At 40.7% G+C, this 19,163-nt stretch overlaps 1 protein-coding gene across 1 annotated transcript in view; it reads left to right on the top strand.

Annotated features, from left to right (window-relative positions):
• ST8SIA1 (ST8 alpha-N-acetyl-neuraminide alpha-2,8-sialyltransferase 1) overlaps positions 1 to 19,163 on the top strand; it is a 180,610-nt gene that overhangs the window by 103,312 nt on the left and 58,135 nt on the right. Inside the window, exons 3-4 of the mRNA XM_055394160.2 lie at positions 2,650 to 2,759; positions 12,371 to 12,463. Coding sequence (XP_055250135.1) covers positions 2,650 to 2,759; positions 12,371 to 12,463 — 203 coding nt within the window. The remainder of the gene's footprint in view (positions 1 to 2,649; positions 2,760 to 12,370; positions 12,464 to 19,163) is intronic.

A 19,163-nucleotide genomic window follows, 5' to 3' on the forward strand; every position in this document is an offset into this window, starting at 1 on the left:
TCCTTCTTGTTGGAGCATCTGGAGATTCAGGTCTAAACCTCCTCTCTTTCCTGTCTAAACTCGCTCACCAGGTAGTCCTCTGATTTTAAATACCAGTTGTATGCTTCTCACCCCCAGCTTTCTATCTTCAGGAGAAATTGGTTCCCTGACTGTATTCTCATATATTCAACTGCTTATTTGACATCACCACTTAAATGGCTAACGGAGATTTCATATTTTACGTACTTAAAAGTGAACTCCAAATCATCTCACCCAAACTTGCTTCTCTGTTATCGTCCATGTCACAGTAAATGGCAAGTCCATCTTTACAGTTGTCTGAGCCCCAACCTTGGCATTGTTCTTGATTCTTCTCTTATCCTATTTTCATTGCAACTCCGGTCAGCTCTTCCTCCAAAGCATCTCCAGAATCTGCTTACTTCCGGCCACCCCCACTGCTCAGACTCTAGCCCCGGCCACCATAATCTGTAGCCTGTCATTGCTGTGCATGGCATCTTGCAGCCTGTTCACTCAGCAGCAGAGTGATTGTTCCAGAATATGACAGAATGCCACTCCTTTGCTTACCCTACCTTGACTTGATTCTCATCTGAGAATAAAACTTGGAGTCTTTACAGTATCCTCCAAAGCCCATAGAATTTGTTCCCCAACCTTCCTACCAGCTAAGTCTCTGATCTCTTCTCTGTCCCTTGCTTACTCATCTCCAGACACAATGGCCTCTTTCTCTTCATTTAAAACCCAGGAGTGTCCCTCTTCCATGTCTGCCCCAGTGACTCCCCAGGTACCTGAAAGGTTCACTACCCCCTCACCTTCAGGGATTTGCTTCCATATCTCCTGACCACCCTAGTTCAATGGCAGGTTTTCTTCAAAAGTATTTCCTGATTTTCTCATGCCAGTGATTTCTTTCTCTTCACCATATGATATTCTGTTTATTTTATTTAATTGTCTTTATCATCCATTTCCCACTAGAATCTGACCTCCTTGTGAACAGAGATTATTATGCCCTGGTCACCCAGGACAGTGCTTGGAACACAGTAGGCATTCAGTAAATATTTGTGGAATAAAAGGGCAGTTAACTTGAGCATAAATACCTTAATCCACATCTAGCAAATTATAGATCTTAACTTGTGTATTTCTAGTATTGATTCAAATCTTCCTCCCAGGAGTGACTGAGAAAAATGCAATGTATCATCCTGGCTCATCCGGGAGAGTTGGCGTGCAGCCCTTTGCCTGACCCTCTCTGTATCCTGCTCTGGAGATCACTGGACAATCTCCGGAAGTCTTTCCATCTGCAGGCATATGCTTAGACACTGCAGTTTCAGTGCTGTATCTTCATCACCTTTCTTGTCAGAGCTCTGGCTGTTCCTTTTACAAACTAGAAATCAAGGAAGTTAAATTTCCTTCTTGGGTTTTGCTGAGTTCCCCTCAGCTCCCAGTGACTATGTACCCTCCTGGAATTTCATTTTTCTGCTTTAACTATTTATATCTATGTGCATATGGTCATATAATCATTTATTCTTTTGGTGTAATCCATATGATGCCCTCAGATTCATCAACAATGGTGACTTAATATGGGCATGGTTATTTTGTACGGATATAAGGTCTTCCCCCAGAGACTGCCAACCGCTGTGCCTGGTTTCAGCAAGCAGGAAATGCTGTGCTGGTGGTTCTTGCTGACCCAGCTAAAAGAGACTGAATGTCACATTTCACTTCCAGGGCCTGTTGCTGGGTTTTGATAGTCCCTGGTACTATAAATAGCACTCCAGGGAACATTCAGGTACATGGGACATTTTCTTTGCAGTCCACGTCAATGTCTGCAGAAAGTCACATGCTGCCTGGTTAGACACAAGTCACTTGCCCCTGAGTCGCTCCTAAGTTCTAAACAGACCCTACTCGGAGTGTGCATTTGCTCATAAACACTGCTCTTGCTCTCAGCATACTTCTGCACTTCTGTTGATGCTGCTCTCCCTGCCTGCAAAATCCTACTCATCCTTAAAGATTCATCTCAAGTAAGAAAGCTCTCCCTGAGTTGGCTTCACAGATGTGCCTTCTCGTCCCTCTCTGGCTTCTCCACAGAATGTGAAACATTCCTGTTGTACAGCGAGGTCACCTTCAGAATACAGTCTGTTACATAAGCTTATATATTCACACTCTCCTCACATCCCAAACTGTGAATCCTGAGACCTGTGACTTCACTGTCTTTGTGTTTATCCCCAACAGTTAGCATAGGAAATGCTTAGCAATGTTTGTTGAGTGAATGACTGATTGTATGAACAAATGAAAGTGCATCTAAATAGGTGAGTAGAATTCATTTGAGTTTGTTCCCAGCTCAGTGCCTTTGAAAAGAATCCAGTGTCTAGTGGGGATTTTTCCATTTTCCTTAGCAGTCACTCCCTATTATATGCATGGTCAGTTTGATACCCAAAATGTGGTTGTATTGAAATCCACTTCAGGGAGTTAAAAAGAAATGTTTCTATTTCAAAGGAATGGGCTAGTTTGCTCCTTGCAGGCTTCCTGGCATCTTTCTTTCTATGCACTCTTTTCACTCTGCCCAGTCTTCAATCAAATTCTCCAGCCGGGTCTGCTGTAAACAATGATTTGGTGAGCGGTTGTGTGTTCTCTGCAGTGAAAACCCGCCTTGTTTTCTGTTGCTAGGCAACCCCATTCCAGCTGCCCTTGAAGAAATGCGCGGTGGTGGGAAATGGTGGGATTCTGAAGAAGAGTGGCTGTGGCCGTCAAATAGATGAAGCAGATTTTGTCATGCGGTAAGAGAGAGCTCCCACAGCGTGGCCTCCGCCTTCTCTCCTCTCCCTCATCCCTCCCACCAGCCCCGGGGCCTTTGGAGACCAGTCACTGGTGATTGATCAGCTGTAGCTTCTCTTCTGAGAAGGCAATGGCAAGCCACTCCAGTACTCTTGCCTAGAAAATCCCATGGATGGAGGAGCCTGGTAGGCTGCAGTCCGTGGGGTCGCTAAGGGTCGGACACGACTGAGCGACTTCACTTTCACTTTTCACTTTCACACATTGGAGAAGGAAATGGCAACCCACTCCAGTGTTCTTGCCTGGAGAATCCCAGGGACAGGGGAGCCTGGTGGGCTTCCGTGTGTGGGGTCACACGGAGTTGGACACGACCGAAGTGACTTAGCAGCAGCAGCAGCAGCAGCAGCTTCTCTTCAGCTTCCCTCCAAGTTCACATACAAGTGAGTTGAGGAGAGGACCAGGGGAACCAGGAAACAGGCCCCAAGAAAGCACAAAGAAAAGAAATGCTCAGAGGTCAAGGGGAGATACCTAAAGTGGAACACTCATCTTATTTTAGATGATACAGTTGAGTGACTGCAACTTTAAAACTTGTCCTTAAGACGAATTCTCAGTGAATAAACTATTTCATTAGTTCATTTCATGCTGCACACTTTACTGCTTTGTTTTTCACAAAAGTATTTGGAAGTGGTGAGTGGAATTCGAAGAGGCAGTGGATCTGTGCAGGACTAGGAAAACTGGAAGGAAGGAGGGGGAATACATTTTGAGCAAGGTGGCAGCTTAGTAAGGGGACTGAGTGGAGTAGTGACATGATGTCGCTTGTACTGGAAAACAGGAGGTTCCCGCAGGGGTGTGTAAAGGGACTGCTGGGACACACCCAGCCGAGGATAGAGACCGTGACACTGAAAGGGTGCCAACCTGCACCATTGGGTGATTCTGACCAGAAGGAAAGTCAGTGAGTGATCAGATGGACACAGGCTTAGGATTGTCTGGGGGAGTGGGGAGAAGGGTGAGGAGGGACAGCGTGGCTGCAGAGAGCGTGAAGGACACACTTTGGAATCTGAGCTGGAAGGAATTTGGCCCTGAGAGGCATGGAGAAAGGAAGGGGTGCAGTGGGGCCATATGACAGGGCCATTCAGAGCTGAGGGAGTGGAAGTGGGAAAGATAAAAGAAGATGGAACAATGAGAGTTAGTGTCAAAGAATGGCCCGCTGGAACATGTGACTTCTTAAGAATCTGAAGTCAGCTTCTCTGGGATGAGCAGATATGTTGGAGACAAAGAGGACACTTGTTACTGAAGAAATGTGGGAGCTTGGAGGCTACTCTGGGGAGGGTCTTACCTGATGGCCCCAAAGTCTCCTTGAAGTGGGAATAAGTGAGGCATTGAGGCTTTGTGTTGGTCGCTCAGTCGTGTCTGACTGTGGTCTGCCAGGCTCCTCTGCCCATGGAATTCTTCAGGCAAGAATAGTGGAGTGGGTTGCCACTTCCTTCTCCAGAGGATCATCTCAACCCAGGGATCGAACCTGGGTCTCCTGCATTGCAGGCAGATTCTTTACCTTCTGAGAAGGCTTTGGGGCCAGGACAACTGACGCCTCAAGCAACACAGAGGGCGGAAAGCTGAAGGGGGGTGGAGGTTGGGGTTTTGTGTTCATTTTTAAGGATAATAAGGATAAATAAATAATGGTCTAAAGTGACAAAACAAACAAAAGAAAGGGAGCTGAGGGAACACTTAGCCACCTCTGGGCTCTGAGCTAAGCAGAGTAGGTGAGAGTAAAGCTTTTCTGAGAGTGTTTCAAGGAAGCCATTTCAAGGGGAGGGTCAGGTTCCTTCTGAGAGAGCAAGGGTTGGGCTCCTCAGAAGACTTCATCTCACTGGTGAAGCCTGCGGCAGAGGGGGAATCCTTTTCTATCTTTCCTTTATGGAGGTGCCCTGCCCTAGTTTTTCCAGTGTGAGACTGTGTTTTCCTCTCCACTGTAATGATTAATTTTTGCAATAAAAATAGAAGACAAGAAAGATAATGAAAATAGAAGAGAGGAGAAGAGAAAAATGTAGTTCTCTTGATTCAGGTCAACATCTGCTTAGTGGGTACCTGATCTGTATTGGGTCTTCACTGGGGTTGGAAATGGTATGTTGGACAGTTCCATCATGGACTTAGAATCTGGAGCTGTGTCATTGCCGAGGTCAGGGTGGCTTAGAGGAAAACCATGAGTGAGTGGGGTCCTTCTGTGGGGAAGGGGTGTCTGGATGGAGCCCTCTGTCCCTTCCACTCTGGGCACAGGCCAGCCTTCCAAGCTCTAATGTGGGAAGGACACCAAGACTCCACAGGGTTGTGAGCCATGGGGTGAGCATGGTAAGATGGTAGCTATAGAAGCGGAGACGATCACCTGGAGAGCAGAGTGGAGGAGGAGAGCAGAGGCACTCCCTCTGTGACACTGGCATTAGGGGGGGTCTGATGGCCATGGAGGCCTCGCGTGCTGTGATTCATGGGGTTGCGGAGAGTTGGACACGACTGAGCGACTGAACTGAACTGAGTGCAAAGAAAACGTGGAAGAAGGACCAGCCCTTGCACAGACTCACTCTGTGACCCACAGCACACCATGGTACCTTTGCTGCAGCTCAGCTTTCTGATAATCTTGCAGAGGTGGCTGCAGACAATTCCCTAAGCCTTTCCATTGTGGAAACTTTGATTCCGTGATAATGTGACTATCACACAACTGTAACTCATTCACGTAGTCTAGTTTGATTTTTCATATTGCTCTCGAGTATAAGTTGACTTGCTTTTACCAGAAACTATGTAAGGAAGAAGTGGAAATATTATATTCACAGATTCAGGAAAGTTAAGTGATTTTAAGACGTCTGAGTACAATGTAGAAGGAGGCAGTACAATAAATGTGTTTTCTTAAATTATTCCGGAGCACACATGTGTGTGTCACCACATTTAGGAAGATGGTAGAAGTTTATTTATTAAACTTAATGTGCAGAAGATCAGTCTTAAGCATCTTATGGGGTTATCCATATTTATTTATTATAAATACACAAGACTACATTTGCATTGTATACAATCAATGTTGATATATTCACATTCAGAATTAATAAGTGCCTGTGATTAGGGTCGGAGAAGGCACTGGCAACCCACTCCAGTACTCTTGCCTAGAAAATCCCATGAACGGAGGAGCCTGATAGGCTGCAGTCCATGGGGTCACTAAGAGTCAGACACAACTGAGCGACTTCACTTTCACTTTTCACTTTCATACCTTGGAAAAGGACATGGCAGCCCACTCCAGTGTTCTTGCCTGGAGAATCCCAGGGATGGTGGCGCCTGGTGGGCTGCCGTCTATGGGGTCACACAGAGTCGGACACGACTGAAGTGACTTAGCAGCATCAGCAGCAGTGATTAGGGTGCACAGCACAGGATTAAACAATGTTCATGGGATGTTCATGGGATGATGAGAGAGGTGAGGATTGAAAAGAATTCAAAGAAGGTAGAATCAAAACTTGCCTAGAAAATCCCATGGATGGAGGAGCCTGGTAGGCTGCAATCCGTGGGGTCACAACTGAACGACGTCACTTTCACTTTTCACTTTCCACTTTCACACATTGGAGAAGGAAATGGCAATCCACTCCAGTGTTCTTGCCTGGAGAATCCCAGGGACAGGGGAGCCTGGTGGGCTTCCATCTATGGGGTCACACAGAGTCGGACACGACTGAAGTGACTTAGCAGCAGCAGCAGAATCAAAACTAGAGGTATGTGTGCATGTGCCTTTGATTCAATTTCGAGAATGGTGCCATTGTCATAACACATTTGAATCTTTCAGTTCAGTTCAGTCGCTCAGTCGTGTCCGACTCTCCGCGACCCCATGAATCACAGAACGCCAGGCCTCCCTGTCCATCACCAACTCCCGGAGCTCACTCAAACTCATGTCCACAGAGTCGGTGATGCCATCCAGCCATCTCATTCTCTGTCTTCCCCTTCTTCTCCCGCCTCCAACCTTTCCCAGCATCAGAGTCTTTTCCAGTGAGTCAACTCGTCGCATGAGGTGGCCAAAGTATTGCAGTTTCAGCTTCAGCATCAGTCCCTCCAATGAACACCCAGGATCGATCTCCCTTAGAATGGACTGGTTGGATCTCCTTGTGGTACAAGGGACTCTCAAGAGTCTTCTCCAACACCACAGTTCAAAAGCATCAATTCTTTGGCGATCAGCTTTCTTCACAGTCCAACTCTCACCTCCATACATGACCACGGGAAAAACCATAGCCTTGACTAGACGGACCTTGGTTGGCAAAGTAATGTCTCTGCTTTTTAATATATTATCAAGGTTGGTCATAACTTTCCTTCCAAGGAGTAAGCGTCTTTCAGAATCTGCAGTGATTTTGGAGCCCAAAAAAATAAAGTTCTACACTGTTTCCGCTGTTTTTCCATCTATTTCCCATGAAGTGATGGGACCAGATGCCATGATCTTTGTTTTCTGAATGTTGAGCTTCAAGCCAACCTTTTCAATCTCCTCTTTCACTTTCATCAAGAGGCTTTTGAGTTCTTCTTCACTTTCTGCCATAAGGGTAGTGTCATCTGCATATCTGAGATTATTGATATTTCTCCCAGCTAAAAGCTTTATTTTTAGTTCATGTCAAATAGATGGGGAAGCAATGGAAACAGTGACAGACTTTATTATTTTGGTCTCCAAAATCACTGCAGATGGTGACTGCAGCCGAAAAATTAAAAGTCACTTGCTCCTTGGAAGAAAAGCTATGACCGACCTAGACAGCATATTAAAAAGCAGAGGCATTACTTTGCCAACAAAGGTCCGTCTAGTCAAAGCTGTGGTTTTTCCAGTAGTCATGTATGGATGTGAGAATTGGACTATAAAGAAAGCTGAGCAATGAAGAATTGATGCTTTTGAACTGTGGTGTTGGAGAAGACTCTTGAGCGTCCCTTAGATGGCAAGGAGATCCAACCAGTCCATCCTAAAGGAAATCAGTCCTGAATACTCATTGGAAGGACTGATGCTGAAACTGAAGCTCCACTACTTCGGCCACCTGATGGGAAGAACTGACTTATTGGAAAGACCCTGATGCTGGGACAGATTGAAGGCAAGAGGAAAAAGGGATGACAGAGAATGAGATGGTTGGATGACATCACCGACTCAATGGACATGAGTTTGAGTAAGCTCGTTGGTGATGGACAGGGTAGCCTGGCGTGCTGCGGTCCATGGGGTCACAAAGAGTTGGACACGACTGAGTGACTGAACTGAATTGATAGTTTATGGGACTTCCCCAGTGGCTCGGCAGGAAAGAATCCACTTGCAATGCAGGAGACATGGGAGACACGGGTTTGATCCCTGGGTCGGGAAGATCATCTGGAGAAGGAAATGTCAATCCCCTCCAGTATCCTTGCCTGGAAAGTCCCAAAGACAAAGGAGCCTGGCAGGCTACAGTCCATGTGGTCACAATGAGTTGGACACGACTGTGCACACACACACACACACACACACACACACACACACACAAAGAATTTATAGTATGGGAGTAATTAAATGTTGATTAATTGTAAATTATTCTTACTTGACCACTTAAGGATCTATTTATACATGGTTGATTAATACGCATTTTGGGGGCACCTTGCAAAAACTGAGGTAATAGCATGTGTTCAAAATGAAACACTTAGAGAATACGATTAGAAACATGTATGTCTGATCCTAGACTATAGGGAACATGGACCGTTACAGTGAAAGACGAGATCCCAAAATAGCCTTACCTATACACATTAGTGTACCCAATTACAGTTCAAGATGTTTTCCAGAATTGTAACAATGCCATTAATTCCTTTGCTTGGACATTTTAATGCTAAAATGTACCTTCCCATATTTCAAAGTAAACATTTGCTCTGTAACCAAAAGTGACACTTAAAAAAAATATTGTTAAATATCATTTATCTTGCAGTTCTGAAAGACAGAGGTAACTAATTATATCCTGCTGCGAAATTGGGTGGATCAGGAATATGAGTGAAGACCATATGTGAATTATACTCAATTATATGTGTTTTATGTATTGAAGTATACATACAATTTAAAAAGGAATTTTTAAATGCATTCTATTCCAATCTACCCATTCCCCACCCATCTCCACTCCCCACTTCAAAGACTTTTCATTTCTCATCAATTCTGTGACCACATCCTCTATGATCCCAGGCACAGTTACTAAGATACTTCAGCCAGTAATATCCGTTCATTGTGCCAATAAGCAATAAAGCAAAGTTTGAAACAGTTTTATACAATTATGCCTTATAAGAAACAATTTGACTGTATTAAATGTGCCTTTTATGTAAATCTATGTAATTATCAATTTAGGAGTTGAGCTAAAATTACAGGGCACTTTTTTTTTCCCTGAGAGCTGCAGGGAGGTATCACAGGCATTCGCACTTGATGAGAAAGTTTACCCAGAAGAACAGTTATTTATATCAGAATACAATGGCATTATTTTCCAGAAATGAATGTATAAAATATTATCATGATTGTTTTAAACATTTCACTATGTTGTAGAATTTGGCAACAAGTCTCTGGAAGTGTATTTCTGTTTTGCTTTGTAATAGGAGGTGTCTGTATAGTCAAAGGTGTGATTTTTCCAGTAGTCTTGTACGAATGTGAAAGTTGGACCATAAAGAAGGCTGAGTGCTGAAGAGCTGATGCTTTCAAACTACAGTGTTGGAGAAGACTCTTGAGAGTCCCTTGGACAGCAGAGAGATCAAACTAGTCAATCCTAAAGGAAATCAACCCTGAATATTCATTGGAAGGATGGATGCTGAAGCTCCAATAGTTTGGCCACCTGATGCAAAGAGCTGACTGATTGGAAAAGACCCTGATGCTGGACAAGATTGAAGGCAGAGAAGGGGACGATGGAGGATGAGATGGCTGGATGGCATCACCGACTCAATGGACATGAGTTTGAGCAAACTCTGGGAGATGGTGAAAGACAGGGAAGCCTGGTATGCTGTAGTCCATGGGGTCACAAAGAGTCTGACATGACTGAGTGACTGGACAACAAAAAGGAGGTATGAAGGGATCCAGACGTATGAGCCATGGATAAACCTACAAGGAACACACAGAAAAACAAAGTTGTTATTCATGAACACCAACTCCTTTCATTTACTGATGATAGAATAGGTTGACTGCACTTTCTTGCAATAGAGTTTACAGTTTTAATATAGTGAGATTGATTTTCAAATGTTATGAAGGGCCATCAAGATCGAAGGGGAAGTGATAAATTAGGAGTTTGGAATTAGCATACACACACTACTATATATAAAAGAGTTAACTAAGAAGGACCTACTGTATAGCACAGGGAATTCTACTCCATATTCTGTCATAACCTAGGAATTTGAAAAAGAACGGAAATATGTCAATATATATGTATAACTGATTCACTTTGCTGTAAACACTTGAAATTAACAGAACATTGTAAATCAACTATATTCCAATAAAAACTAAAAAAAAACTAGGTAAATAACTATATTCATCCAAGAAAAGAGAGAAAAAGATTCTCAAATTCTAGCCTGTGTTTTATCCTGGGAGTCCTGTTCATCTTGGCAGAGATCAGTTGAATCCCAAGGTCAGCAACATGGTCAGATGAGCCTGGCCATTATGAGTAAGCTCATTCCCCAGCACAGCCCTCAGAAACTGCATGGATGTGATGGGACCGTTAGAATGTGGATGCCTCAAGTAGGCTCTGAGACTCAGCTCCCCACAGGCTTCTCACAATGCCCATTGTGTTTGCTTTCAATGGACACTCAGCAAAAGTCACCAACTGGCTGACTCATTACTCTGTGGGGAGTTGTAAGAAGAATCAGGATCTTATTACCAAAGAGCAGATGAAAGGAAGATTCCAAATCAAGTGAGACAAACTTCTACCTCAAATGCCCTGATGTGGTGGGAGTCACAGGGGTAAATACAAGACACCATCAAGGAACTTGTGCTGATCAGCTGAGTTGATTCTGAGACAACCCCATGTCCTGGGGGAAATTTGCCCGGGATATTTTAATAGTTGGGAAATGGCTGAAGCCTTGATATTTGTAAGATCGCTAACAACAAATAAATGATGCTTTACTTTGCTGAAATAATACAAAGTGAGAGGTGCTTTGATGGTTGGAGTCAACTTAGAGACATGGCTGGAGAGGAGAAATCAGGACTCAGTAATAAAAGAAAAATCCGGTGGAAGCTATAGACTCATTTGGGGTGGTCATAAGTAATAAATACATATTTAGTTATATTTATACGATCGTGGAAACCCACTCCACATTTTTGGGGCTTCCCTGGTGGCTCAGTTATAAAGAATCTGCCTGCCTATGGTGCAGGAGACTCGAGTTCCATCCTTGGGTTGGGAAGACACCCTGGAGGAGGAAATGGCTACACACTCCAGTATTGTTGCCTAGAGAATTTCATGGATGGAGGAGCCTGGCAGGCTACAGCCTATGGGGTCACAAAGAGTCAGACATGACTGAGTGACTGAGTTACCAAGATATGATATTTCTGATATGGAATATTTTTGAGCTTTTACTATGTGTGAGGCATCAAGGTAGGGACTTTTTAATACATTTCTTACTTTAATCCTTACACCCAGCTTATTGGAGAGGAAAAGTCATTATCTTCATTTTGTAGTGGGGAAACTGAGGCAGATGTCATAACTTGGGTAACAGCCCACTAGTAGAAAGCCATGAGATTGGATTTGCAGTTGCAGCATTTTCCATTGTAAGCATTCATAAGACATTGCGGTCAAGAAGAGCATCCAGGGCAGGGTGGGGTGTGTGGGAGGGAGGAGGGGCTGTTTCTGTCACCTGTACTCTTTCCCTTGTCTAGACTGGGACAGTGGAGAATCACTGCATTCTTTTGGATGACAAAACATTTTCACTGGAAGTCAACTATACGTTGGTCATGCATGCACTGATTTAGGTTGCAGAGTTTGCCTCGGATGTACTCTCATAATTTAGAATTTGGGAAAAGAATGAAAAACACAAGCAAATACAATTCTTCCTTTTCTCTTGAGACTTGTTGGTATCCACAGAGAGGACTATAGGTCCTGTACCTACTAGGACAGGGGTCCTCAACCTCTGGGCTCTAATGTCTCATGATCTGAGGTAACGCTGATGTAATAATAGTAGAAATAAAGTGCACAAAGTATAATGCGCTTGAATCATCTTGAGACCAGCCCTCCCACCCAGCTCGTGAGAAAGTTGTCTTCCATGAAAATCAGTCCCTGGAGCCAAAAAGGTTGGGGACCACTGCCCAGGAGCCACACCCCCCAAATGCTCATTTCAAGTCTAATGCACCCTGACTTATCACCTCAAAAATATTTTGAATGGAATAAATGCACTCTAGTTGTGTCTTTTTCCTTTAGTAGACCCCTTACCTCTCTCTCTGACATGATTTTCTTTCTTCTAACACATAAATAGTTTTTATGACTACATTCTGAAGATGCTGTAATAGTCATCTAACATCTATTAAAAGGAAGAGGTGACAAAAATCATTTATTTGTGAATTGAGCTAGACTGAGTAAATTCCTATTTGCCATGATGGTTGACTTGTTTTAAAAGTATGTAAATCATTCTGAAGTGCTTCTTTTTGTTTCTCTAGATGCAATCTTCCTCCTTTGTCAAGTGAATACACTAAGGATGTTGGATCCAAAAGTCATTTAGTGACAGCTAACCCCAGCATAATTCGACAAAGGTAAGAATTTATGACTTCTGCTTGTGAGGAATTAGAAAGAAGGCTTTCAGGGTATTTAACATCTTAAAGACAGTGAACATAAATCAGTTTGGGAAACAAAGACAAAAACCATCTGGACAGGCAGGAAGGATGAAGGAGGGAATTGTAAATAAACTAGGCAGGATTAAGGGAATCCAAACACTGTTTCATGCTTCCTCTGGGTTTCTGTTTTTTGCCTTTAGAGATGGTAAAAAATAACATGCAAATCCACCGTTTTGCTCAAAGAAGTAATAGGATATCATGTTTACTCATTACTACTACTTTCCAACTTGTTGGCTTCAGTCCCAACTCATTGATTGGCATTGATTGGTGAACTGAAATCAGATCGGTTTTATTAAAGACAAAGAAATGACCACTTTGCTGCATCTGCGTGCATGAAAATAGCAATATTGTGGGAGTGTACAGGAATGTGTGATTATATGATATTGCAATATAGTACATCACATGATATCCAGTCAGTTTGGGGGGAGGAGATGGGAAATTTCTGCTCTAGTATCAATTCCAGAAATCTTGGCAGCTGCTGTGGGAGCTTCTGGGGGTCAGTCTCTAGCTGATGAAGCCCAGCGGTGAGCAGTGAGCTGTTTTTCCAAGGACTGCTCATGTGGAGAAACTTGATCTCTGTGAAAAGAAGACTTGAGCATCACCTTTATGCTGTCCTGTATACACCAGCATTAAGGGTAAAATATCCAGACAGTCTGCGGGCAGGCACTTGTCACCTAAGGAAGTCTTATCTGAGTGAATAGCACTTGTGTGTCACTTGATAAACAGTGCTGCGCTCTTTGTTTCAGTTCTGAAGTAAGTGTTCCCATAAAATAGATGTTCAGAAACACAACCAAACAATTTTTAATTTGACAGATAGCATGAAATTACACTTCCAAAATGTGCCATTTACTTCTTCTTCAATAATGCATCAGACTGCCTGTTTTCCAGTATTGAAAACATTATGTGCTATTCATCTTTTAAATTTTTGTCGTTTTGTTGAGTTAAAAATGATACATTATTTTTTACTTAATATGCGTTGTTTTCTGAATACAAGAAAGCTGAGTGGGTATTGACTCTGTATTTTTTTATTCTGTAAATTGCCTGTGTTTTTTGCTAATTTTTTTTCTTTTTAAAAACTATTTTCCTGTTGATTTATAGGAACAGTTTATATTGTGTATGTAGCAAATATTAATGTTTTCTTCTAATCTGACACATATTGTTTAAATTATGCTGTCAGAATTCAACATTTCTATACAGTGAAATTTGTTAGTCTTTTTCTTTAAAAAATATTTCTGTATACAGTCTTCCTTACCACTTCCCCTTCAATGAGAAAATATTATCCTAATATTTTTTTAATTTATTAATTATTGCTAATATTTTAGTGCATTTATAGTTTCATTTTTCATTAATAAATTTAATCCATTTGAATATCTTTATTTTTATAACAATGATCTTAATTTTCTCCACAAAATATTTTATCATTATAAGAAATTAAATGAGAAAAATAAGAAAAAGATGGTAACAAAAAATTCACCCCAAACCTCACCATTTGTAGATAACTATAATTAACATGAAGTGAACTTTTTTCAGATATTTCTTATATTCTTCAGAACTTTGAGTGTACTGTTTCATTGTCTTCTGGCACTCAAAGTTGTCAGTCAGAAACTTAATAGAAATTTATTCATTTGTGTTTGAGGGAAATCTTTCTTTACCTCTTCCACTTAAGTTTTTATACATTTCTTTTTATCATTGAAATTCAGAAAGTTTACCAAGACATGTTTTATCTTAGAGTGGGTCTTTTTTCATTAATGTTGCTTGACACATTAATGGAGTTCCTTTGAGTTGGAAGACGTGGGATGTAGTGGTTGGGAGTCTGTCCACTAAAGCATGATGACTCAGGTTGCACTTCCCTCTCACCCACTCACAGCTGTGTGAGCCTGACTGAGTTACTTAACACTTTCTCCTTCAGTTTTCTCATCTATAAAGCAAGGATAATTCTTACATAATAGACATGATGAATTAAACTATGTATATATGTATATGGTAAATATGTGGGTATATCTGCATCAATATATTATATCTATGCTTATTTATGCCTGCTATATGTAAGCAATATATAAATGTTAGTTATCATTAGTATTGTTTTTCATGTTTGTGAGCATTCTCTCAGATGCCTGATTATTTCTTCTTCTCCATGTTTGCTCTCTTTCTAGTCCTCCTATTAGGTGGACATTAGAACTTCCAGGCGTATAGCCATTATTTGTAACTCTTTCCTTGTACCATGTAGCTTTGTGTGTGTATACGTTTGGGGGTGTGTGCGCACATGTGTATTATGTCCCAAGTATTTTAGTTGCGTTTATTGTGCTACGTAGTCTACTACTTCCATTTTTTAATTGTGCTTTTGTTTTCCATGAGCCAAATTACTTTTCCATAGCATTTTTTATGGCTACAATGTCCTCTTAGGTATCATCAAGACAAGTTTTGTGTTTTTGTTCTTTCTATAGGCAGATTATTCCTCCTATTTTTTTGGACTTAATGCTACATGGGTGATTTGACATTTTCTAAAATTTGTACTTTACTTTTCTGTTCATTTTTATATGATAAGCCTTTTTGCTGTTGGTGTATATAGATGTATTATTTTCATAATAAAAGTTGGTTTTAAAAATGTCACTGAAAACTAAAAACGCCAGTCAAATTTGTGAGTTAGTAACTTACCTGAATGACCCAAAATCAGTGCTCTGTATTCTTTTTAGTGTGATTTGTTTGTTGACATAGCTAATGTTGCATAGCAAGGAATTAGTAAGAATAAGAAAATGAAACATTTCTCTTTTATAGTTTAGTTACTGACCCTTACTCAGTCTTGGTTTTTTGTGGTTATTTTATTTTTGAGGGGAATGGAAGGTCTGATCAGGAAAATATTAGAAAATCACCAGTGATGATGGTGATGTCTCTTTAATTCAACTAAGTGGGTTGAGGTTCTGGGGAAATTGGGAAGGATTCATATCAGATACAAGAGAATGAGCAAAAGATCAAGCAAATACTTGCAGAATTATTTTTCTTTGCTTATTTAAAATTTTAAAAATAATTTCAGATTCACAAGAAGTTGCAAAACAAACAAACAAAAATGTGTAGGCAAGTCCTTTGTACTCTTCAACCAGTTTACCCCAATGGCAGTGTCTTGTATAACTGCAGTATACTACTTTAACTCTCATTTTGAGTAGGAAATAAAATCACTTTTAAAAACAAATAAATGTTCTTATGAAGGGGAATGAAACATTCAGTACATTACATTGAAGGACAAAAGATTCTATTTTCCTACCTGAATATGTAGAATTGGTGATAAGATTTTTAAAAACATGTGAAAAAGAGTATCTAGAACAAGACTTTTTCCAGTGGTCATGTATGGATGTGAGAGTTGGACTATAAAGAAAGCTGAGCACCGAAGAATTGATGCTTTTGAAATGTGGTGTTGGAGATGACTCTTGAGAGTCCCTTGGACTGCAGGGAGATCCAACCAGTCCATCCTAAAGGAGATCAGTCGTGGGTGTTCATTGGAATGACTGATGTTGAGGCTGAAACTCCAATACTTTGGCCACCTGATGCAAAGAACTGACTCATTGGAAAAGACCCTGATGCTGGGAAAGATTGACGGCAGGAGGAGAAGGGGATGACAGAGGATGAGATGGTTGGATGGCATCACCGACTCGATGGACATAGGTTTGGGTGGACTCCGGGAGTTGGTGATGGACAGGGAAGCCTGGTGTGCTGCGGTTCATGGGGTCGCAAAGAGTTGGACAAGACTGAGCAACTGAACTGAACTGAACTGAAAAAGAGTATCTAGAACGAGACTTAGAGCAAGATGAAAGAGAGATTGAGATGGTGATTTTGAGAAATGTTTTAACCATAGCAGGAGAAAGCAAAGTATTTCTTTCCATTAAGCACAATAATTTAGTGTTTAAAAGGAAAAAAATTTAATATAAAAAAGTAATACCAGACAAGCAAGAGTCGTTATGATTAATCTCAGGTCAACATTTAGTCAGTGTTTTGGCATGCCAGGTTCTGCGTTCTTTATGTGCTTTGCCTCATTTAATCCTCAGAATAATCCTAATAAGGGAATATTTTAATGGGTGCTTTTACAGAATACAAGATGTAAATTTTGTCATCTGCTCATGTTCAGAGCTGCTACTCATCAGTCTGGGACCTCACCCAGACTCGTCTCAATCCAAAGTCACTCTTAATCAGTGACCATTGCACACCTGATCTTTCCAGATAAGCCATATATTGCACAAGGAGACAATTGAGTTTTCACAAGTTATGTCATTTTGGAAAAGGGAGTGGAAGTTTTTTCACTTAACAAAATGTATTCAATGTTGCAAGGTTTTTGAAGACAAAATCAAAATGCATACTGCAGTTCCATTTTGTGAAATAAGGAAAAACATACCACTTACAATAACATTAGAGAACTTTCTGTACTTAACAGTTAGCCAATAGGCATTCCTTGATGGTCCAGTGGCTGGGAGTTGGCACTTTCACTGTCGGTGCCTGAGTTCAATCCCTTCTCAGGGAACTTAGATCCTATATGCTGCAACTAAGAGTTTGCGTGCTGCAACTAAAGATCCTGCATGCCACAACCAAGATGGAAGATCCCCCATGACCCAGCTAAGACCCAACACAACCAAATAAATATATACATATTTTTTAAGAATAGAAATTTTCACTCAGTAAGAAGGAGCTCTGCTATAGCCTTTGTCAGGATATCTTGTCTAGCATACATTCTCATTTTTAAAAAACAGCTTTATTGAGGCACAGTTGATATAACCCCAAAACTGCATATGTTTATTGTGTACAATTTGATGAGTCTGGGCAGATGCAAACACCCATGATACTGTCACCATAATTAAGGTAATAAACATAGCCATCACCTCCTAACATTTCCTTGTGTCCTTTTTTTTTTTTTTTTGAGTGTGTGGTAAAAATAAGAACACTTGATGTGAAATCTGTTCTCTTAACAAATTGTTCAATGAGTAGAAAGTGAATTCCTTTTGACAGCACCCAGAATGAAAGGATTAGTTGAGGTGTCTGGGACACAGATTGGAAAGGGCTTTGCAGTTGCAGTCACCCTCTGGATTGCACCTTTATGGCCTAGGAGAAATGAGGTTATTCTAATGTGGCAGCAGAGTCTGTTGGATTTCTGGCCCCATTGCTGTCATCGTCTTCTTTCCTTTGCTGAGTCTTGCAGGTAGAGGCAGTAAGGATCCCTTCATGAATTTACTCTTCATTAACATATAGCAGCTCTAACCCGTTGGTCTGCAAACATTTTTGTTCAAATACTCTTTAAAAGAACTAAGGGAAGTTCAAGAGGGAAGGTGCATTACATATATCTATGGCTGATTCATCTTGATATATAGCAGAAACAGCGTTAATACAGCATTAATATTGTAAAGCAATTATCCTCCAATTAAAAATAATTTTTTAAAAATATAATTTTTAAAATCCAACATTATTTCCTTCATCTTTTAAAAGTTACCTACTATTTTTGGCATAAAGTTAAATTGTTGCCAAGTATGTACTTTTAGTGCATGCTGCATTGTGCCTGTTTAAATATATGGTTACAAAATCTCAGAAGTACAGATTTAACTTTTTGTATGCTACATGTCCTCAGAGCAAAGCCAAAGCTCTTTGTCAAATTGATTCATTAAATTGAGTTGGCTTTCTGTCAGGAAAAAAAACTGCCTTCTATTCAGTTAAGTGTTACATATAACACTTATAAGGTTATATGTTAGTTAACCTTATATGGTTGTATATAACCTTATATGGTTACAAGGTTAGCATATAACCTCACTTCTAAATTCTAATTATTCAACATATAAATAAGGTATAGAAATTGCCAAGTATTGTCCCCCAGATAAAATAAGGCACAGCCTCTTTCTATTTCTTATAAACATCTTTTTGCCTTTTCTCAGAGGTCTTTCAGAAGCTATATACCTTACAAATGTTTCTTTCCTGGGTGACCAGCTGGTTTTTGCACTCTGGGGCAATGCATCATTATAATATTTGGGATAATAGGAGGTATGTCTTTCTTTTGTGAAGTGGAAAAGGGAAAATTATGAAAGTGGAGTTTGGAAATATAATTGTTTAGACCATCAGATTAGTCTTGAGTAAATGTTTTCAAAAAACATGTATGTAGGGGTTGAGGATTTGAACATTCATGGGGGGAAGGGGTGTTAATATGGGAGCTTCACAGGAACAGAGTTGCAGAGGTGCTCATTCAATAAATATAGTTTGAAATCTACTCTGGGACAGAATATACAGAGTTGAAGAAGATGGACAACTTATACCCTGAAGTTACTCCCAATTAAGAGATGTTCTGTGGTCTAAGTGTCCATAAGGGGCTTAAGGGGATCTCTGAACCCCTTTTGAAGTTTACTTTAAAAATTTATGTGTATGCATTATATATTATTTATCGGATTTTTCAAGGTTTCCATTACTCTTAAGAGATTTAAAATTCACTGGCCTAAATTGAAGCATTCTATCCTAACATGATATAAATGGAGAGATTATAGTTCTCAAAGCTTGTTTCTCAGTTTCTGAATAGAATTGAAAACTCAGCCATTTTGCCCATAACAGAAGGTCAATACATATCTGGGCCAGTGATAATTAAATAAGTAAAAACTGGAAC

The sequence above is a fragment of the Moschus berezovskii genome, chromosome 6, assembly GCF_049115385.1.
Source record: "Moschus berezovskii isolate FMDL1 chromosome 6, NW_MosBer_1.0, whole genome shotgun sequence".
NCBI classification, from domain to species: Eukaryota; Metazoa; Chordata; class Mammalia; order Artiodactyla; family Moschidae; genus Moschus; species Moschus berezovskii.